Source organism: Equus przewalskii, chromosome 16 (assembly GCF_037783145.1).
Source record: "Equus przewalskii isolate Varuska chromosome 16, EquPr2, whole genome shotgun sequence".
NCBI classification, from domain to species: Eukaryota; Metazoa; Chordata; class Mammalia; order Perissodactyla; family Equidae; genus Equus; species Equus przewalskii.
Genome location: NC_091846.1, coordinates 25,959,964 through 25,983,708, shown reverse-complemented (window position 1 = coordinate 25,983,708; position 23,745 = coordinate 25,959,964). Strand labels below are relative to the sequence as shown.

At 36.3% G+C, this 23,745-nt stretch overlaps 1 protein-coding gene across 10 annotated transcripts in view; it reads right to left on the bottom strand.

The window, feature by feature from the left end:
• TSC22D1 (TSC22 domain family member 1) overlaps positions 1–23,745 on the bottom strand; it is a 132,924-nt gene that overhangs the window by 38,429 nt on the left and 70,750 nt on the right. The window contains exon 1 of one of the 10 annotated variants that reach the window (XM_070578331.1): positions 2,545–2,696. The exons of the other annotated variants lie outside the window; for them this stretch is intronic. Within the exon in view, the coding sequence (XP_070434432.1) occupies positions 2,545–2,633 (89 nt within the window). The 5' untranslated portion in view covers positions 2,634–2,696. Of the gene's footprint in view, positions 1–2,544; positions 2,697–23,745 lie in introns of those variants that run through there. 10 annotated transcript variants of the gene reach the window in all.

The window sequence follows — 23,745 nt, the reverse complement described above, 5'->3', positions numbered from 1 at the left end:
TGACGTAAATAAAAGCAGGATGGTATAAATTATGAAACAGAAAATGTATCTAATTAGTAAATGTAGACGTTGGATCTTTTAAAAAATAGGTTAAACTTTACAAAATTAAGGAAAATTTGTAATAGAAAAATATATCACAAAAGTCAATAACACAGAACAGATCTTTTATTAATTATAGGATTAAAATGAACAATAACAAATACAGTAGATACCAAAACTTGTAGGATGCAACTAAAATATCACTTAGTGGAAATATACAGACCTTAGAATAAAGAATAAAGACTAGCGGGATAAGGCTTTATCAAGAAAACTGGGGGTAAACCCCAGCAAAATAAATCCAAAGAAAACACAAAAAAGGATAAAAATAAAGATAACAGCAAAAACAATTAAAACAGAAAACAAACATATATTAGAAGATCAACAAAGCCAAAAATTGGCTCTGTGAAAAAGACTACAGAAATAAACCACTGAACCTCCAGTATGATTAAGAAAAGAGAATGCTGAAATAAGCAATATCAGGAAAGAAAAAAAAAAAACCTAATATTCTAACAAAAAATGTTTAAGTCATAAGGATATGGAGTTTTCAAAAATCAGCTGAAATTCAATTGTTGACAGAATATGTGAATTACGTATTACTCAAAATCTATTCAATTTTCTACTTTAACAATTATAAACTATAGCCAAACTATAGAACAAATTGTGTAATTTATTTCTAGGAATATAAGTACAGAAAAAATACATAGTGGTATATTCTTTGTTGTGGGTCCTTTTAGTCATGGCATGTGGGATGCCACCTCAGCGTGGCTTGATGAGCGGTGCCATGTCCAGGATATGAACCAACGAAACACTGGGCTGCCTGCAGTGGAGCACACAAACTTAACCACTCAGCCACGGGGCCAGCCCCAAGAATATTAGTTTTTAATGATTGTATAATCCATATTTCAGTGGCAGTTGCCTCCATCAGCTAGTATGGGGTACCACTCCCTCTTCCAAAAAAGAGTATTTCACATGGGTTTCTGTAACTATGGCATCCGTTGTAATCTTCTCTTCTGGCCACCCACTAAGGCTCTGTCGTGTTCACTGGGCAGGACTGCTTCTGGTGGATTTTGTGGCTGATCCTTCTCTTGGCCATTGCAGGGTCTGGCTGGGCTGGGAGTTTTATTTGTGAAAAGATTTTTCACTATTGATTTAATTTTATTTAATGGCAATATAGGACTCTTCAGATTTTATATTTCTTTGTTTCAGTAAATTATATTTTTCTAACAATTTGTCCATTTACTCTATATCTTTTTAATTATGGTTGTACTCCCTTTTCATTCCTGATATTGCTTATTTCAGCATTCTCTTTTCTTAATCATACTGGAGGTTCAGTGGTTTATTTCTTAAACATAAAGATTTTATTAAGATTAGACTTACCTCGGTTATTGATAAAATAAAAATTTAAGACTATTATATGGATTTTCCTAGATGGAATATATTTAATAGGAACATAGCATCACTGCAAAAAATAAGAATTTTTTTTTTTAAATGCACATTTGTCATACGCAATAATGGCTCCCTTCCATGTTTGCCTGAAATGCACACTTGTACGTTCACTCCTTTTCTTGACACTGATCACTCTTTGGCTGTCAACCTAAGTTCCTTCTTGAAGTGAGCCTTTCCTGAACTCTTGGACCAGGTGAGGTCTCCCTGTCAAATACTCTCATAGATCTAAACACCACTGCTTAGCAGAATTTAATCATCTGCACGATTAAAGGCAAGACAGTCAGGCTCCCGTTACACTCTGTGTATAGGGTCAGGCAATATGCGTGCTTTTCTCAGTGTTGCATCCCCAGAGCCTGACACACTGTCTGGAAGTCAGTGTGTCTGAAGGAGAGAAAAGAGGCGGCCATGGAGAATACGACAAGTATTATTCCTATTTTAAAATAAAGTCCTTATGTAAAACATAAAATAATTTCACCAGATTCCTTGTGAAAGCTAGGATGGAATTAAAAACTTGAACTACTTTTAAATCCTTAAATAGTTAAATCTTTCTTTTTGGAAATGCCAGAAGATTCCAGAAGTTTTAAGTTTGAATACATATTAAAATTTACTAACATTTCAAATGTTTTCCACAGGAAAAATAACACAGAGAGAATAATAGTATTACCACAATTGAACTCCACACACTGTCCTAAGTACTTTATACATATATTATCTCATGTAATCCCCATAATAAGTCTATTTTACTATTTCATAGGCAGGAGAACTGAGGCACAGAAAGACTAAGAAATGTGCCCAAGTTCATAGGCATATGAGAATAACTTTTTGAGCCAGGCTCGGAATCTGGCAGCCTGCCGCCGGAATGTAAATGCTCTACTGCCCCTACAAAGAACAAATATGACAGCTCAAAATTTGGTAAAAAGTAAAATAATAGAGTACTCAAATCTTTTCTCCATTTTTAATGCACAGAAATTCTTTACATAATTAAAATAAGGCAGTAAGTAAATTTATAACACAATCCAACACATAAGCCAGCATCAACTTATTTATGGAAATACTCACACTTGGTTTGTTTCCCACACTCTACCACAGTATCTAGTCTTTCCTGCTACGCACACCAGCCAGAAAGAGAGCCCAGGGTGCCCACACATGGACACTGATACTCTATCTAAACAGCGCCAGGCAGGGCCTCCAGCAGTGAACTAATAGCAATGAGATTAATGAATATGTGCTATGCGTGTATATAAATACAAACACACACACGTGCTGTGTGTGTGTGTGTGCAGAGACTTTCAGTCAGGCCCTCCATCACCAAAGATTAAAGCCTTGTGAATATGACTGAAAGAGAAGAAAGTAAGCCCTCTTGCTTTGCCCCAGACGGCTCCATGAGCAGATACGATGAAAATAAACTACACAAGACTCACTGATTCCAGAAAACACCAGAACTAGATGAACCATAAAGGAATGGGAAGTGCATCTAGGTATCCAGAATCAGCCACCCTAACCTTCAGTACATATTCTAGAAACTCAAGGAAGGACGACTAATTATGAACAGTTGAAAAAGTCTTCAAAATCCACTATACCAAAGAAACAGATCTTGTTTGAGAATTACTGACCCTTGTTAGCATACAATTCTTAGAACTTGATTATCTGGCTGCCTGGGCCTCAGGAGATAAAAAGCAACCAAATGAAAAGGGCACGCTATTAGGCTGCCCACAGTCTCAAGAAGAGAGAGCTTTCAGCCTAACAAGACAGAAAATTTAAGCAGCAGCCACCATACAAGACAACTCATCACTCTGATGCTGAACCTGAGTTGTCATCAAACCATAATCATCTCAGAAGGTTAAAATAAGGTTAGGACGTTAAAATAAGAAGAGGTATCCAAAAGTTTAAGCTTCGATTATCTGAATATTTCTCTTATGTAAATACTAAAACCACTGGAAAACCTCCATAAATAAGTTGTTACCATTTAGAATTTGGAACTCACCATGCTCTCCAATGCTATTTGTTTAGGATTGAAAAGGTAAAAGTCTGCCACTCTAGGCTGGCCTTGCAAAGATCACTGTACAATGGGAACCACTTATTTCAAAAATGACAAGAAATGGAAGGCACAGCTATGCATTTAACAAAAATGTAACTTATTAAACCATCATTTGAGAGCATCCAATGAACAAAAATAATACTGACAAATATTCTTAAATAAGAAAAGTTGGATTAATAACGTAAGACTGATAGGAAGGAAGTTTGGGCTTCATTTTAAAAAACTGAAGGGATTAGAAGTGTACAGGTTCAAAAACGTATCAATGGCATACAAAAAACTTTCTTTTAAATTGAGAAACTGTAAAAGAAAAGGATCTTAAAGCATTTCACTTTAATATAACATTAATTTAACATTCAGCAATATAACATTTTTTTTTAAATTAAGACTAGAAAATCTATTGTCTTATAGTGCTTTGGTGGTTTTTAGTACAATAGGGTGATGCTATTAATTCCTTGGGACCTAGGGATTGCTGATAAATTTATTCCTACATAAAAAAAATTAGCTGGCATTTACTACTACATAAAAATTATGATAGGTACTGGGGACATAAAGATTCTAGTGAAAGAAACAGACATTAATCAAACAGTTACAATATAATGGAGTAAATTCCGTCATAGATGAGAGACATTCATAAGGTAGTGATCCCAGGACTGGCTGGCTATTTCAGATAAGGGAGAAGCAGAGTTTCAGATGATTCAGGGATGTGTGCTTATCATACAGAGTACATCTTGCTGCTGTTAACTGTGGCAGAATACAGGAGGAGCAGGGTGTTGGAAAGGAGTGATAAACAAGGAGCCCAGTTTGGATGGGACATGAAAGCAGATATGTTCACAGGGCAATTGAGGACACTCAAGGGCAGCTCCAGAATTTCTATACAGTAGTTTTTTCAGGGGCAGAAAGGGTTAAGAGACACTTCCTGAGGCTGAGTTTCCAAACATATGACTTTTACATAAGTTGTTGTGGTTTTTGGTTGTTTTACATAGATTTTACATTTACTCAGGGAAGCTCTAGCGTGGTAACAGATGATGGAGATTCTAGGGGGCTACAGCTCTGGTCCTCCTCCTTCCACTACCAGTGGAAAAACATGGGATCCATAGGTAAAACTCAATTGGAGGCACCCACTCATCAGCATATGGGTGGGGTTCCTGGAATGCAAAGAAAACCTATAGAGTAAAGGGAGAGCCAATGACAGAACCTAAAGAAACACCAACATTTAAGAGGACTGGGGAGGGGAAAAAAACAAACAGTAAATGAGACTAAAAAGAAGGTCAAGAGAGAGAAGGAGAAGCAGAGATTGGTGTGCTAAAGTCGAGGGAGGAGAATGTCAGGAGGTAACAGGCAACAATGCTGAAGGCAGGCCAAATGACCTAAGGACTGAAAAGTGCTCCCGAGACGTGAGACTTCACAGTTCAGAAGTCATTGGTGATCTCTGCAAAAGAACAATTTCAGAAGCTTGGGTGGCAGAGCAGTGAGGAAGAGGGAACAGCCGCACCACAGCCCCGTGGATGAACGGGGAGTGAGGAAGACAGGGGGCTGGGGTGGGGCCAGGGGCTTGCTGGGTCACACAAGTAGAGAGGAAAAGATTAAAGATAACAAGAGATGACTATCCTGAAGAAGCAAAGTCTCAGAGGACACAGGAGAGAATTAGCTATTTATAATTGTACACAGAAATTTAAATTAGTGTGATAAGAACACTAGTCTCAGTATGATAACTGAGATGCAGAGGCTTTCCTTCCTTTGCTCACGTATTTGTGAGTGTCTAACATGCTCAGAATAACACTTGGTGTTGATCATTTACCACCTCACCCCCACCTTGAGGGCTGGATACATCCACAGCCTTGGTCTATGATGCTGGTAAAAAACATGCAATCAATAAATATTTCTAATAATCCATGAATGGATTTGATCCTCTTTATGTCTTCCTGGAATGCCCAAGGGGCTACAACTACCCAAATAATAGTAATAATAATAAAGTTGGTGGGGCGAAGGTAAGCTGGGTACTGTGTAAAAAGTATTCCTCCTTTGAACTCCTAAAAAACATTTTCTGTATAATTTATTTAATAATCACATACAAATATTACTGCATTATTCAAATTAAAAAGAAAACCTTCACATATTTATATCCCATCTCCTCAATTATACTCCTTGAGGATGTTATAATTTCTTTGTATCCTTCTCAAATTCCAAAAGTCTTTCAAACCCAAAGGGTGCCTAGCATCTTTTTATTTTAGTATAAGTAACATAAAGCAAAATTACAGAAATATGTGCATGCTGGTAAACTTGTAGTATGATGTTACTGAAAGAGAATTAACATGTATGTTCTGTTAGTCTACCAAGTGCCAAGAACAATGACTCTATACATACCTTAGATCACTTAACCCTCAAAACAACCCATTTCAGATGAAGAGCCGAGCGTTAGAGAGGGTAAATCACTTGCTGCAAGTTACACCGCTAGTAACTGTCAGATCCAGGACTGGAGACCCAGAAGGCCTTGTTCTCTCCATCCTACCGTACATCCCCTACTCTAAATGATGCACAGAAAAAAACAGCAAACATCCCGAGCACTTCTATCCTTAACATACAGGTGGTCCCTTAGCAGCACATATATTCTTAAGCTACACATTTTATTCAAACATTATAGGTTTAAAAAAGGTATTAGTTACTAAGATTAAAAATACATTTATGGAAACATTATACTCACTTTGAATATACAGTGAGAAAATATTAATAATGACAGTAATGGTAGCAACTAACATTTATTGAGTGCTTACTATGTGCCAGAACCTATGCTAAGTGCTTCAGAGGGAATATTTTATTTACGCTTTACAATAACCCCAAGAGGGAGGGACTATCATTATTATTCCCATTTACAGATGAGAAAACTGGGGCTCAGAGAAGTTAAGGTTAATGATGTCAAAATCACAGGTGGAACAAGTGGTAATGCCAATATTTAAAGCCAGAGAGTCCCGGGCTCATGCTCTTCATCAGTGCACGATATGAACCCGTTTTTGCAATGTCCTTCCCATTAACGAATTAAACTCCAAGAAAATCACTGTATTATTTAGACATAGGATTTCCTCTAAATTACAAATACACTGAAAACCATGCTGTGTAGATCTGGACATTCAACTAATTAAATAACCAGCAGTATATTGAAGGAGTTTTCCATAAATAGTCTTCCAACTACAAATGGGAGTTTAATGTAAGTCCCAATTTTAATCCACCAGTCTTTTTATAACAATAGTCAATCATCAGCAAATTTTAAAACAAGGACGCTACATAGGAAGGTAGCATAATCAGCCAGCTTCACTTCAAAATCCTGAACTGTCAAGAGTATTGTGGGAAATTTGCCACTGCTACTCCAAAAACTGGCCAACTCTGAAGATGGGCTAGATAGGAAATCATTTGATTATCCCAAAACACCTAGATTCTACAGAGTGATCAATACCCACAGTGAGAATACCCACAGTAATACGCAGGACTTGGGAATACGGCGCTGGGAAAAACGCAGATATACACAAAGAAGTGATTATTCTTACTCAACAGTAGATGGCGCTAACACAACATAGCCTATTAAAAAAATAGCTGTCCAAACCCTCCTGGAACATTTTTACATACACAATCCAGCCTATCTTAAATTAAGTATAATTGTATTTATATAAGATTCTATACAATTTCTAAGCTAAATTTTTAGAACTGAACACATAGGCATCTTACACATAAATCTGGGCCATATATTTTTCAATGTATTAAATACAGAATAAAAAGTTATAAAATTTGTTAATATAATAGACATACCGACACAAAGTTTGAAAATTGAAAAAACAGTGAGAACACGTAAAAGAAACTCAAAAATAGTGTCTGAATGTTTTGAGTTAGAGTAGCCTGAGAGTTTGAAATTATTTCCTCAGTCAATTTTGTGAATGTCCAAACATCCCTCTAAAATCTCTAGTGTTTACAGTAATCGGATTTTCATTTCTTTCTATGAAATCCATTAAGACTACGTAGAATATACTGATTTCCTATTGAAAAGCAAGGGAACACAGTAGTTCCTCCTTCCCAGTTTTTTATACTTTATAAAAATGTATACTTTTTTATACATTATAAATAATAGGGCCAACTCAGAGATAATGTTTCTGAATGTTGGGCTTACAAGTAAGTGATAAGTTATTTAAACAGTCTGGTAGGAGAAAAATGCAGTTAGTTATTATTATTACTTGTCATGTCAGTCTAGGATGAGAGTTGAGGTAGGGGAAGGCAGGGAGTGACAGAAATTATTATAAGTACAAATGATACCCATGATAAACGTATTTAATGATTTGTGGCATAAGATAACTATCTCAAATCCTAGAAGTAAATCTAATTATACACCTTTGATGCAACACAAAGTAATGGTACAGCAATATTATTAGTTGAGGTGCGCTTTCACACGTCTAACATCAAGCTACACAGGTAGTTATCCAGTCTACCTGTTGATCTGAAAAAAGAGGACTGCTTACCTTAGGATATCTTAACTTAAATGAGACTAGAATTGTAGAAAATACATAGCGTTTTTGTTTGGACTCCTAGTCCCAACATATATATATACTATGATACCTCAGCAGGTCACTTAAATAACTTTCAAACTCAATTTCTTCAATTTTAACGTGGGATTGTAGTGAGAAAAAATAAAAAATATGTAGAGTATATAGCATGAGTGATACATAAAGATTCAATGAATGTTGGACTCCATCTCCTTCCTTTTATCATATTATAGAAGTAGTAAGGAGCAAATAATAGTGAAATCCACTTAATCAAAGCAATAGTTAGAAAATAAGATTTTAAAAGACTGAAATGTTTGTCCTCTTATCACCAAGTGCTAATAAAGTATGAGTACCTGAAAAATGGGTGCTTAGTATAAGCAAATAAAACTCAAGGTCATAAACAATAATAGTATAAATAGTGACTCTAGCTACAAACCTGAGGGCGTTCACCACACACGTGTATGGAGATTTCCTTTAATCATATTTCAACCTTTAAATGTACAGCAATTCTGCCAGTAACTTAATGCAGACTTTGTACAAGGTTGTTAAGAGGCTTCTTAGTAAGATTATTTTTATTAAGCCCACATAAGAAACGTTAGACTGCTGATTATACTTTTCATTAGAAAGACATTTCAAAAACGTCCTGCTGTTGTAGAAAGAATAGATGACTAGAACAATTTTCAACCTAGAATTGGGTACCCAGAGTTTTCAAGAACTAGAGTAAAATAAAGACATTTTCAGATAAATATAAAATAAAAGTTTACTGCCATTTAACATTCACTAAAGGAACTTCCAAAAAATATGCTTTGGGGAGAAGAAAAATGCACCTGTAAAAAGGTCTGAGTTACAAGAAGAAATATAAGCAAAGAAGCTGGTAAACATGTAGGTAAAGCCAAACGCTGTCTTTAAAAAATAATGTCAAATTTGTGGAACTATTAAAAAATGAAGTAAAAATTATCAACAATATAAATTGTGAGGAATGGGGAAGGTGGTAATTCGTGTTAAAATGTGGTAAGGTTTTATCTTTTTTTCTAGAGGAAGTGGGTTTTAAGACATTGATCAAGTTTAGATTTTGTTAATTATACAAAGGGTACAAGCTACAAGAAAATAAGTAGACTGTATAACCCTCAAAGGGGAAAAACCCAGAACTCTCTCCCCTACAAATGAAAATCCTGTAATATATATTATTTACAAGAGAGACACTAAAATATATGGGCATGGAAATGCTAAAAGATGGAAAGTAGAAAAAATGATATCATTGGCAATACCAACTGAAGAAAGCTGTAATAACCTTTGTTAAAATAAGACAAAATAGATCTAAGCAGAAAGCATCATTAGGGTTAAAGAGAGTCACGACATAACACCTTCAGTTCACCAGGAATACATAGGAATTCTAAACTTGTATGCACCGAATACATATGAATATATAAAGTAAAATTTGATAGAACTATAAGGGAGAAAGTGTCAAAGCATCTTTCTCTACTACTGTTAGGTCAAGCAAACAAAATCAGTTAAGATATTAAAGATCTAACAAAGCAATTAAAAAACTTGACTTAATGGACGCAGAGAATCCTCAACTTCAAAAGTAAAGAAAACACATTCTCCGCAAACATACATGGAACATCTACATTAACTGTTGATATGCTAAACCATAAAGCAAGACTAAAGAAATTTCAAAGAATCAGAATCATACAACCAAGTGTGCAGATCAGTATGCAATTCATTAATGTACGATTCACTAACAAAACGATAAAAATATAAAAACATCTACCTTTCAATAATTTCAAAACACGTTTCTAAATCATTTGTGGGTCAAAATAAAATCCTAATGAAAATTTTAAACACTTAAAAAGAAAAGAAAATGCAGAATTGTAAGATATGTTGCCAAAGTAAGAGCTTGGAAGGAACTTTATAGCCTTAAATACCTACAGTATTCAAGAAAAAAAAATTGAAAAGAGCTAAAATTTCAACTTAATATGATAGAATAGGAGCTAGAATAAACCTAAAAATGCATAGGGAAGGAGATAATGAACATAAAGCAAAAATTAATGAAATTTTAAAACAAGATGCAATTTCAAAGCCAAATTTGGCTCTTTGAAAAGACTAATAAAATAGGTAGAACTATGCAGAAAAGACTAACAGGTAGAACTCTGAAAACATTAATGAAGAGAATGGGATGCAAATATAAGCAATCAGCAATGAAAGGGGAATATAATCATATATACAGCAACAATTAAAATATAAGAGAGTGCAATGAACTTTAAGGCAACATGCAGAAATACCAGACCCAGAAGCTTTCACATCAAACAGCCAAGTAACAGCAGGTGACACTATTATAAAAACTTGTCTAGGGATTTTACATATATACATAAATGACATTCTTTACTCTCCAGCTTATTTTAAGAGGCTAGTAAAACCTTAAAACCAAGATCAAAAAAGCAGTTTGAGAAAAGAAAATTGCAAGCCGTTCCCTTTTATGAACAGCGTAAGTATCCTTAAAAGCAAACAAATCATTAGTTAATGAGTTAGATAAAATCTCTTGATACATGTTCATTTTATATTTGTATGAAAGTCATGATTATATCATATTTTTAAAATTCTCCTTTAAACAAGACCTATGTTTTTCTGTATGTGTGTTACATTTTAACAAAAAATAAGTTTTTTTAAAAAAGCAAACAAAAATAAAATAAATCTAGTAGTGAATAAGAAGCCATCATGACCAAGTTGGGTTTATCCCAGCAATACAAGAGTGGTTTACCATTAGGAAATCTTTAAATTTTACTTATCACCTTAACAGATGAAAGGAGACAGAAAAGATCATCTTAACTGACAAAATTCCGGGCCAATATGGCTGATGAACATAGGTACAAAAATCCTCAACAAAATATTGGCAAACTGAATACACCAATACATTAAAAAGATCATATACCATGATCAAGCGGGATTCACACCAGGGACATAGGGATGGTTCGACATGTGTAAATCAATCAACGTGATACACCACATCAACAAAATGAGGAACAAAACCACATGATCATCTCAGCAGACACAGAGAAAGCATTTGACAAGATCCAACATTCATTTATGATAAAAACTCTCAGTAAAATGGGTATAGAAGGAAAGTACCTCAACATAACAAAGGCCATATATGACAAACCCACAGCCAACATCATACTCAATGGGGAAAGAACTGAAAACCATCCCTTTGAGAACAGGAACAAGACAAGTGTGCCCACTCTCACCACTCTTATTCAACATAGTACTGAAGGTTTTGGCCAGAACAATTAGCCAAGAAAAAAGAAATAAAAGGAACCCAAATAGTCAATGAAGAAGTGAAACTCTCTCTGTTTACAGACGACATGATCTTACATATAGAAAAATCCTAAAAGATCCATCAGAAAACTATTAGAAATAATCAACAATAATAGCAAAGTTGCAGGGTACAAAATCAACTTACAAAAATCAGCTGCATTTCTACACTCTAATAACAAACTAACAGAAAGAGAACTCAAGAATACAATCCTACTTATAATCGCAACAAAAAGAATACAATATCTTGGAATAAATTTAACCAAAGAGGTGAAAGACCTATAGAAGAAAACTATAAGAGATTAGGGAAAGAAATTGATGATGACATAAAAAAAATTCCATGCACATGGATTAGAAGAATAAACATAGTTAAAATGTCCATACTGCCTAAAGCAATCTACAGATTCAATGCAATCCCAATCAGAATCCCAAGGACATTCTTCATGGAAATAGAATGAGGAATCCTAGGGGCAACAAAAGACCCCAAATAGCTAAAGCAATCCTGAGAAAAATGAACAAAGCTGGAGGCCTCACAATCCCTGACTTCAAAACATACTACAAAGCTACAGTAATCAAAACAGCATGGTACTGGTACAAAAAGGCACACACATCAATAGAACAGAATTGAAAGTCCAGAAACAAAACCACACATCTACGGACAGCTAATCTTTGACAAAGGAGTTAAGAACACACAATGGGGAAAGGAAAGTCTCTTCAATAAATGGTGTTGGGAAAACTAGACAGCCACATGCAAAAGAATGAAAGTAGACCATTATCTTTCACCATATACAAAAATTAACCCAAAGTGGACCAAAGATTTGAAGGTAAGACCTGAAACCATAAAACTTCTAGAAGAAAAGATAGGCAGTACACTCTTTGACATCTGTCTTTAAAGGATCTTTTCAAAAACCATGTCTACTCAGACAAGGGAAACAAAAGAAAAATAAACAAGTAGGACTTCATCAGACTAAAGAGCTTCTACAAGGCAAAGGAAACCAGGATCAAAATGAAAAGACAACCCTCCAATTGGGAGAAAATATTTGAAAATCATATATCCGACAAGGGGTTAATCTCCATAATATATAAAGAACTCATACACCTCAACAACAAGAAAACAAACAACCTGATCAAAAAACGGGCAGAGGATATGAACAGACATTTCTCCAAAGATATACATATGGCTAATAGGCACATGAAAAGATGCTCAACATCACTAATCATCAGGGAAATGCAAATCAAAACTACACTAAGATATCACCCTACACCCGTTAGAATGGCTACAATAACCAAGACAAAAAATAGCAAATGTTGGAGAGGTTGTGGGAGAAATGGGAACCTTCATACATTGCTTGGGGGAATGCAAACTGGTGCAGCCACTATGGAAAACAGTATGGAGATTTCTCAAAAAGTTAAAAACAGAAATACCATATGATCCAGCCCTACCACTACTGGGTATTTCTCCAAAGAACGTGAAATAAACAATTAAGAGAGACTTATGCACCCCTGTGTTCACTGCAGCATTGTTCACAATAGCCAAGATGTAGAAGCAACCCAAGTGCCCATCAACCGATGACTGGATAAAGATGATGTGGTATATATATATACACAACCAAATAATACTCAGCCATAAAAAACACACAATCATCCAATTTGCAACAACATGGATGGATCTTGAGGGTATTATGTTAAGCGAAATAAGCCAGATAGAGACAGACAAACACCATATGATTTCACTCATATGTGGAAGATAAACAAACACAGGGACAAAGAGAACACATTAGCAGTTACCAGAGGGGAAGAAGGGTAAGGGATGGGCACAAGGGGTGAAGGGGTGCACCTGTATGATGACTGACAAATAATAACGTACAGCTGAAATTTCACAATGTTGTAAACTACCATAACCTCAATTTAAAAAAACTGACAAAATATAAATTTCTCACTAATAATAAAACTTAGTAAACTAAAACTTGAAGGAAACTTCTTTAACCACATAAAAGATATCTGACAAAATCTACAGAACACATCCTCCTGAATGGTGAAATGACTGTAGCATTTGTTTCAAAGCTAAGATCAAAATAAGTATGCCCAGTATCAGCACTCTACTGGAAATTACAGTCCTACATCATCTAATACAGTTGCCACTAGCCACATGTGGCTATGAGCACTTGAAATATGGCTACTCCAAACTGAGATGTGTTGTAAATGTAAAATGCATGCTAGTTTTTGAAGATTTAGTACCAAAAAAAGTAAAATATCTCATTAATAATTTTAATATTGATTACATGCTGAAATGACAATATTGGGTTAAACAAAATAAAGCATATTATTAAATAATTTGCACCCATTTTTTATATTTTTTTAATGTGACTACTATAAAATTTAAAATTACATATATGGCTCACCTTATGTTTCTACTGGACAAAAGAATAGAAAGAACAAATATCAGAAAGGAAGAAACAAAGCTGTCATTAAGCTCAAATACTATGACTGTCCACACAGCAAAACAAAATAACATGTGGAGAACATATTAGAACCAATAAGAAGTTTTTGTAAGGTGGCTAATAGCATTTCTATACAGACCAACATGTAGAAAATGTAATTTTCAAAAAGATACCATTTACAAAGGTAACAAAAATATGAAACACTTAAAATTCAACAAAAGATTTAGAGAATTTTATTGAGTACATTAAAGAGACCCAAATAAATGAGATTCAATAGCATAAATCCCCAAATTGATCTATGGATTCAGAGGTATTTCATCAAAACCCTGAAACGGTTTTATGAGGGACGATAAAATTTATATGGAAGAGCAAAGACCCCATACCAGCCAAGGCATCTTAAAAAATAAGAAGGTGGAGGGACTCACCCTCCTAGATATCCAAACTTTTAACACAGAAATAGTATATTAAAAGAATAGATCAATGAAACTAAGAGCTGATTTTTTGAAAGCATAAACAAAATAGACAAACCTTCAGCTAGACTCACCAAGAAAAAGGAGAGGACTCAAATAAAATCAGAAATGAAAGAGGAGACATTACAACTGCTAACACAGAAATACACAGGATCATAAAAGACTACTATGAAAAACCACATGCCAAAAGATCACACAACCTACAAGAAATGGATAAATTCCTAGAAACATACAACCTACCAAGACTGAATCATGACGAAATAGAAAATCTGAATAGAACAATTAGTAGTAAGAAGATTGAATCAGTAATCAAAAACCTCCCAACAAACAAAAGTCTGGGGCCAGATAACTTCACTGGTGAATTCTTCACTGGTGAATTCAAACATTTAAAGAATTAATACTAACTCTTCCAAAAAATAGAGAAGGAGGGAAAACTTCCAAACTCATTTTACAAAGCCAGAATTTCCCTGATACCAAAACCAGACAAGGACATTACAAGGAAAGAAAATTACAGGCCAACACCCTGATGAACACAGATGCAAAATTCCTCAGCAAAGTATTAGCAAACCAAATTCAACAACACATTGAAAGGATCATACACTGTATCAAGTGTGATTTATTCCAGGGATGTAAGGATGGTTCAACATATACAAATCAGTTCACTAACAAAATGAATGATAGAGATCATGCAATCATCTCAATAGATGCAGTAAAAGCATTTGACAACATTCAACATCCATTTATGATAAAAACTCTCAACAAAGTGGGTATACAGGGAACATACCTCAGCACATTAAAGCCCATATATCACAAGCCCACAGCTAACATCATACTCAACAATGAAAAGCCAAAAGCTTTTCCTCTAAGATTAGGAACAAGACAAGGATGCCCACTCTCACCACTTTTACTCAACATAGTATTACAAGTCCTAGCCAGAGCAATTAGGCAAGAAAAAGAAATAAAAAGTATCCAAATCAGAAAGGAAGGAGTAAAATTATTACTATTTACAGATGACATAATATTATATATAGAAAACCCTAAGGGCTCCACCAAAAAACTGTTAGAACTAATCAAGAAATTAGTAAAGTTGCAGGATACAAAATCAATAGACAAGAATCTATTGCATTTCTGTACACTAATAACAATCAAAAAGAGAAATTAAGAAAACAATCCCGGGGCCAGCCCCATGGCCGAGTGGTTAAGTCTGCGTGCTCCGCTTTGGCAGTCCAGGGTTTTGCCACTTTGAATCCTGGTCATAGACATGGTACTGCTCATCAGGCCACACTGAGGCAGCATCCCAAATGCCATAACTAGAAGGAACCACAACTAAAAATACACAACTATGTACCGGGGGGCTGTGGGGAGAAAATGGAAAAATAGAACCTTTAAAAAAAAGAGAAAGAGAGAAAGAAAACAATCCCATTTACAACTGCATCAAAAAGAATAAAATACCTAGGAGGAATAAAATACCTAGGAGGTGAAAGACCTATCTTCTGAAAACTATAAGACATTGATGAAAGAAATTGAAGAAGATATAAATAAATGGAAAGATATTCCCTGTTCACAGATTGGAAGAATTAATACTGTTAAAATGTCCATATTACCCCAAGCATGCTATGGAGTCAAAGAAATCCCTTTCAAAATTCCAACGGCATTTTTTACAGAAATAGAAGCAATTCTAAAATCTATATGGAACATCAAAAGACCCTAAATAGGCAAAGCAATCTTGAGAAAGAAGAACAAAGCTGGAGGCATCATGCTCCCTGATTTCAAACTATATTATAAAGCTATAGTAATCAAAACAGTATGTATTGGCATAAAAACAGACACATAGATCAATGTATGCTATACTATAATCTTTTTAAAAATAATTCTGGGTAAAGATTTTGTAAACGTGCAAGACAAAGCTTCAATATTTTAGAAATTATAGGAAACTGTCTTGATGACCTTGAGGTAACAAAAGATTTCGTAAACCCAAAATCACTAACCATAAAAAATATATTCATGAGGCCAGCCCGATGGTGTAGCAGTTAAGTTCGTGCACTCTGCTTCAGTGGCATGGGGTTCACAGGTTCGGATCCCGGACGTGGACCTACACGCCTCTTATTAAGCCATGCTGAGGTGGCGTCCCACATATAAAACAGAGGAAGATGGGCACAGATGTTAGCTCAGGGCCAGTCTCTCTCAGCAAAAAGAGGAGGATTGGCAGCAGATGTTAGCTCAGGGCTAATTTCCCTCAAAAAATATATATATATGTATATATTCATAAACTGAATACATTGAAATTAAGAGCTTCTGTTCAAAGGACTTCACAAAGAAGTGAAAAGGCATACCACAAAATAGGTGATAGTATTAATAACATACATAGCCAACAAAAGATTAATATCCAGAACACATAAACAGCTTCCACAAATAAGTACAATCTCAACAACCCGATAGAAAATGAGAAAAGGAATTTTACAGAAGCAGTAACACGAATGGTAATAAATACATAAAAAGTGCTCAAACTAAAACCACAATGAATGAACATTTACATGCACTGTATCAGCAAAATTGAAGCAGTCTGCCAATACCAAATTTTGGCAGAAATACCCATCAGTGGGATTTTTTACGTGTTGTTAGTAGGAGGGCGGATTAGAACAATCGTTGTGGAAAACAATGTGACATCATCTCATAAAGTTGAGTATATGTATCTTCCATGATTCACCTATTCCACTCTAGCAGAAACACCACACATGCCTTGTCCACATGTATAAAAACGTCCACAGTAGCACTGTTCATGCTGATGCAGGCAAAAACAACAAAACAAAAACAAAAACTGGAAACAATCCTAAATGCCTATCAAGAGGAGAATGGATAAACTGTGAGACATTCACACACCTAAGTTTTATGTATTCATGAAAAAGAAAAACATACAGCTATACATTACATGGATACTTTTAAAACAGTATTGCATGAAAAATGCAAAACATAAAAAACCCCCTTATGGGATTCCATTTTTATAAACTCATAAACAAAACTAAGCAATACATTGTTTTGTGTTAAAACACAGGACCATAAGCCAAAAAAAAAAAAAAAATCACTACAGTGGGTACCTCTTGGGGGGAGATGGAGGAAGGTGGAGGATGGGACTGGAGGAATACAAAATAGTTTCAAAGATACCATAATGTTTTAGTTTTCTTAAGTTGGGTAGTAGAGTCACAAGTGTTTATTTTCCTTTATAATTTACTTAGAAGTTATGTATTTCTTTTACAGGAATCCCATATCAAATGATAAAAAAACTTCTTAAAATATATGACTTCTAATATTTCCCTTGAACACTGCTCAAGAGATACACTCTCCCTGCATGGCTATGTACATCTAAGTCTCAAATCCCTCTTTCTCTCTAGTCCAGACACTCTTCCCCTCTCCCATCAAATTTATTCTTCAAAAAGCCACTTGTGGCGGTGACATCAGCAAAAATGGCCGAGTAGGTAGCCCCAAGGGTCTATTCTTTCAGAGAAACACCCCAAAAAGTGAGCAAAACTATCAAATCCACTTTGTCAGAACTCTGGAAAATAGTCAGAGGTGTATAGCAACCAAGTGAATACTGAATCAAAAAAGAAGAAACATGGAAATGGTAGGTAAACTGTGCAGCAACTTTACTTGCCGTTGCCCCACCTCCTCCCTGCCTCAGTGGTAGTCTCAGCCCAGTCCCAGTGTGGGATCCTGGTCCCTGGTTCCACAGAGAGCAGAGCAGACCCTTGTTCTCAAAGGAGAATCGTGTTTGTCTGTTTTGACCTATCTGGGGACAACCCGAGGGGCTGACAGGGCGCCTGCCTTTGCTTCACCTAACTCAGACGTTCTCAGGGCAGAAAAGAGTCTAAGCAGAGGGCATCCCTGGACAACACTGAAAGGCAAAGGAACCCACTGTTCCCTGAGGCAAAAGACTACAGCTAAGGCACACAAAAGACATGCCGAAAGCCTGGGGAGAGAGTCCTTGGAAAATTAGTACATCGGAAAGCTACCCTGTATACTGGGGAATTTGGAAAGCCAAGGTGCATGCCCAGGGCAGGATGTGAGAAGATCCTAGACTTTCACCCCTGGTTGGTCTCCAGGCTGAGTGCAAGCAGGAGGTGAAGGCTAAGGGAGAACTGTAAGCAGCCCAGCTAAGTGTTGAAGGAGTGTGCCAGTACAGAGCTAAGCTGCAAAGACTGGGAGAGTCGAGTTATTTCGAGGGAGGGGGTAGGGTGGGGTGGCACGTTCCAGGTATTCAAGGCAAGCTCTGTCAAAACATTAGCTGACCACAAGCTAAAGGGACAGACACTTCAGAGATCACACATGACAAAGATACATAAACCCATATAACTATGGCCAATTGATTTTAGAAAGGAGTGCCAAGACCATTCAATAGGAAAGAATGGTCCTTCAACACATGGTGCTGGCACAACTGAATATCCACGTGCAAAAGAATCAAGTCGGACTCCTACTCACACCATTTACAAGCTCAAAATAGACCAACAATCAAAATATAAGAGCTAAAACTATAAAATTCTTAGAGCAAAGGAGAGTAAAATTTCATGACCTTGGATTTGGCAATGGATTCTTAGATATAACACCAAAAGCACAAGCAAAAAAGGAAAATAGATAAACTGGATTTCATCAAAATTAAAACTTTTGTGGATCAAAGGACATTATTAAGAAAGTGAAAAGATAACCTATAGAATGGGAGAAAATATTTGCACATCATCTATCTAATAAGGACCTAGTATACACTGAACAGACCTTTTGGATATATTCCTAGGAGTGGAATTAAGAAGATATACAAATAGCTAATGAGCACAGGACAGACACTCAACACCTTCAGTCGTTAGGGAAATGCAAATCAAACCCACGAGATACCGCTTCACACGCACTAGGAGGGCTATAACTAAAAATACAGAAAACAACAAGTATTGGTAAGGCTGTGGAGACATTAGAACCCTCGGACATTGCTGGTGGGAATGTAAAATGGTACAGCCACTGTGGAAAACAGTTTGGTGGTTTCTCAAAAAGTTAAACAGAATTACCACATGACCCAGGAATTCCACTCTTCGGTACATAACCAGAAGAACTGAAGACAGGTACTCAAATACTCATACAAAAATGTTCATAGTAGCACTATTCACAGTAGTCAAAAGGTGGAAACAACTCAAATGTCCATTAACAGATGAATAAACAAAATGTGGTACATACATGAAACAACATTCAGCCATAAAAATGAATGAGTTCTGCTTCATGCTGTAATGTGAATGAACAGCCGAATCATTACGCTAAGTAAAACAAGCCAGACAGAAGAGGCCATACCCTGTGTGCTGCCATTCATATGAAATACTCAGAATAGGTAAAGCCATGGAAACAGAAAGCAGATTGGTGGTTGCCAGGGGCTGGGGGCAGCAGCAAATGGGGAATGGCTGCTTATTGGGTATGGAGTTTTTCTGGGGGGTAATGAAAGTGTTTTGGAACTTGACAAAGGTGGTGGTTACACAACACTGTAAATGTACAAAACACCACTGAATTGTATACTTTAAAGTGGTTAATTTTATGTTGTTTATGTTAAATTGAATTTCACCTCAATTTAAAATTTAAAAAGAAAAAAAAAAACCCTGTGGCCTGAAGCAGACAGCCACAGATTATCTTCAGTCCCTTTTTTCCATCATCTCTCACGTCCCATCTGGCACCGAGTCAAAGCAGATTCTACCTCCACTGCAGGATGTGATTCTCTCCTCCTCCTTTCTCACCACTGTCCTTGCCTTAATTCAGGACTATCACTTCTCACCTGCTAATCACAACAGTGTCCCAGATGGTTTAGTTGCCAACAGTATTGTTCTCCATATCTCATCTCTCCCTTAAATTGCTGCCAGATCTATCTTTCCAAAATGCAGATCTAATCACATAACTTTTCTACTCACAATCCTTCCATGTTTCCCTATAGCATTTAGGATAAAGCGAAGCTCCTTATCCTAACACGAAAGCTCTTTCCTATGCTAGCCCATTCCCACCCCTCTGGCCTCCTCTCCCGCCATCCCCGGCCTTTTCTCCACTATACATACGGTGGACTCTTCCCACTTGTACCATCTACGCTCTGTACTTCCTCTAACTGGGAGATCCTTACCCAGGTGAGTAACTTGCCTCAAAATTCAACTCAATGTCTCATCCTCTAGAAAGGGTTATTCCCCACCTCCCAATTTGCTATTTTCACAGCACACCAGGCATTTATCAGAGCACTTCTCACCCTGTAGTATAACTGGCTTACTTTCCTATAGACAAGATAATCCCCTAGTAGACTCTGAGAGCAGGAGCCATGACTTTATCTCATTTATATCTCAAATACCTCAGCAAAAGTTCATTCATTCAGTCATTTACTCAGTCAGCCAAGCATAAAATAACTCACAGATCTGCTCACCCCTTGCTACTTGACCATTAAATCTTCATGGCTGGTCAATATTTGAGAGAATTAGCAAGTTGTTTGCACAATGTTTCTGCTCAGTAATCCATCCTCGAACTAATTAAAACAAGAGCTTCCGACTTGATTAACGCATTTAATACATGAAAAGAATATTTTCTAATCCTTATTAAAAAACTGCTTTAGTCAATCTAAGGAAATGTACAATAAGGCTACAGTCAAGGCAAAATCCCTTAATTAGTTTTGAGATGAAAAACCTAAATACAAAAATTTAACAAACTGTTCTCTCCCTCACTGGAAATACAATTCGACTTTGGTCTTCAGAGTCAGACATCCAGTCATGCTTCCTCCTCTACCACCAGCTACCAATTCCCCGAGGCAAGCTGCCCTGTGTTCCTAGCCTCACCACATCATTTGGTTGGTATTAGATAATATGCTGGAAACTAGATTCTTTCAGAATATTTTTCAAAGAAAGTATTTTCCACTCTTTCTTTTAACTGTTCCTGCTGAAAACACTTGATATCTGAGGATGTTTTGACAATCTGAATTTGAAGGTACCCATGCAAGCCCAAGATGAGCAGGAAGACATCTCTAGGCTGCCTTGATGACCAGGGGTAAAAGAGCTATTTTGAAATATCTAAAATGTATAAACACTTCCTATGAAACAGTACTTGAATGACAAACTATGGTTATGTGTTTTCATTGTTAATGGAGTTAGTTTTACTCTAATTGTTCTAATCCAGTCTAATTCTGCCCATTTGACATCTACAGATTTTGAACACTTGAAAGAATGAAGCACCACTATTAACTTAGTTTCTTATAATGAAGACTGATTTTTCCTAGGGATCCTTCTGCTGCCCCACAGCATGTTCCCCATTTTCATTAGTTTATAAATTCCTAGAAAGATCCCAGGCAAATATTTTCTCTGTGTCAACAATTCCTGTGCTTTGCCTAATTAACTCATTTCTCTTATATCTTACAGGGTTGGAATCAGCAATTAGTATTTCCCTCTTTGCAGTGGCTGCTAGACAGCCCACAGCTAATTTAGGGCCCGATTCTAGACTTCCTCACATGTAGTCTGGGTATTATTCTCATTCTGAACTCCATCTTTCGTTTTAACCTCTTTTTCTCCTTTGCCACAACATATACTTAGTTTTATTTTGTCATGCTGGATATATTTTTGTAAGCTGCCTTGAAACCCTTCTGGAATATAATCCTAGAAAAACTTCATATACACACTAGACTAATTATTAGCCAGTTTGCTGCGGGGCTCCCAAATGTAACAGGAGCCAGACATAATCAAACTTACTCCACAGCTGTTCAACAATCCTTGCATTCACTCTTGGTTGATATACATCTATTCCCCATATAAACCATTATATATATATTTTTTCATTCCCTTGAAGCCATTGCAATTTATCTCACTATGAAAAGGTAACATCTCTACCTAAATTTCAAAGATGATAGAACCATCAATTAAATTCCCTCACTCTCCTCCCTACACTTCACCTTAAAATTTTTTAATTATAATTTCAATCAAAAGAAAGAAAACACTTCCATCTAGGTTTTTAATGTTAAAACTTTCTCAGTTTTTTTAATGGCCTAACTTCATCTCATATATTCAATGCAATTCACTCTGCCGGCTCCTTCCTTTGCCAGAAGTTTCATAAAGAACGTTTCACTCTCTGCCATTGTCGTTTTTCAGGCAGTGCCAGAGGTTCCTGCAGTGAGACTGGAAGGGATAAGCATTTGGAACTAGAAACTGGGAAGTGATGAACCTAGAGGAGGCAGGGACAGAAAACTTGGTAAGTAGAAAACAGATAAAACCCTGACAGCCAACAGGTAACAATTAGCAAGTGGTTGGTATCAGGGAGTTTCCGCATAAATTAACAGATGCCCCAAGAGATGGGACACTGCAAATGTCACACATCCCAGAGAGTCAGCCTCTGAGTTCTGTGAATAGGCTAAGACTTATCAAAGCAAGGATTCTGCAGAGAGAAATAAAAGTAGCCAAGTACCTGAATTGGAGTACAAAGTGGGGAACTGACCACTGGAACAGAGCGGTACACTAATTATATATACTGAATGGTAAAGGGTCAAATTAGCAACAACTACTCCTACTGCTGAATTCCCCAGGATTGAACTGGAACTCTTAAAATCCTCCCTAAAGTCAGGCTTAGTCCCAGGGGCTGGGCTGGGCAAACAGCGAGCATACTAGTGGTGGTCAAGGGGAAGAGATGAAAGGGAATGATCATAGAAGTGACAGACAGGATGAAATGCAGGGAAGAGGGACTCTGAATGTAGGATGATATGCTAGGAGTCTACTACAATTTTTAAAAAGAAAATTCTTAATAAGCATATTAACTATTTCAAAGCCATATCAATTTACAAGTATCACATTGAAACTGTGTATGTGTGTGAGAGAGGAGAGAATGAGCACTAATACACGCACTGTGAGGGGACGCTCCATTGAAATAGCTCTCTCCCAATTTCACCAATTCTTAGTACCTAACCCACCTAAAATTGTGCTCGCATGGCACTATAGATCAAATAACTGTCTCTCTCCAACTTTCCCTTATAGGCAACAACAAAAAAAATGTAACCACAAAACAAAAAGGTATTAATTTACATACCTCACGGTATATGGTTAATTTCCATTTGCCACCTCACTAAAAATGTTTGTCTTTCCCTCATGGTTTCAGTATGATATCTGTAAATTTATATGACTTTGATGCAGGTAAGGTGCTTATTAAGAAGCATTTTCTTCTATGAGAAATCTTCCTTTCAAATGTTCCACGCTTTTCTGATTGATGACCAAGTTGTTGATTTTCCAGGTCCCAACTTGGTCCCAGAGACATAAAGTAACTGGATACTCGTTTGAGATGGAAAACACTTTCAGATAGATAACCTTTAACTTCTCTCAGCCTGAAAACCTTTTACCTCTGATTAATTAAATCGTCGTCCTTTTTCAGAGTCCCACAACAACAATTAACACTTTCAAGCCCTGTTCCACATGATGTATGTTAATTCATTTAATCCTCAACTAGGTTTCCTC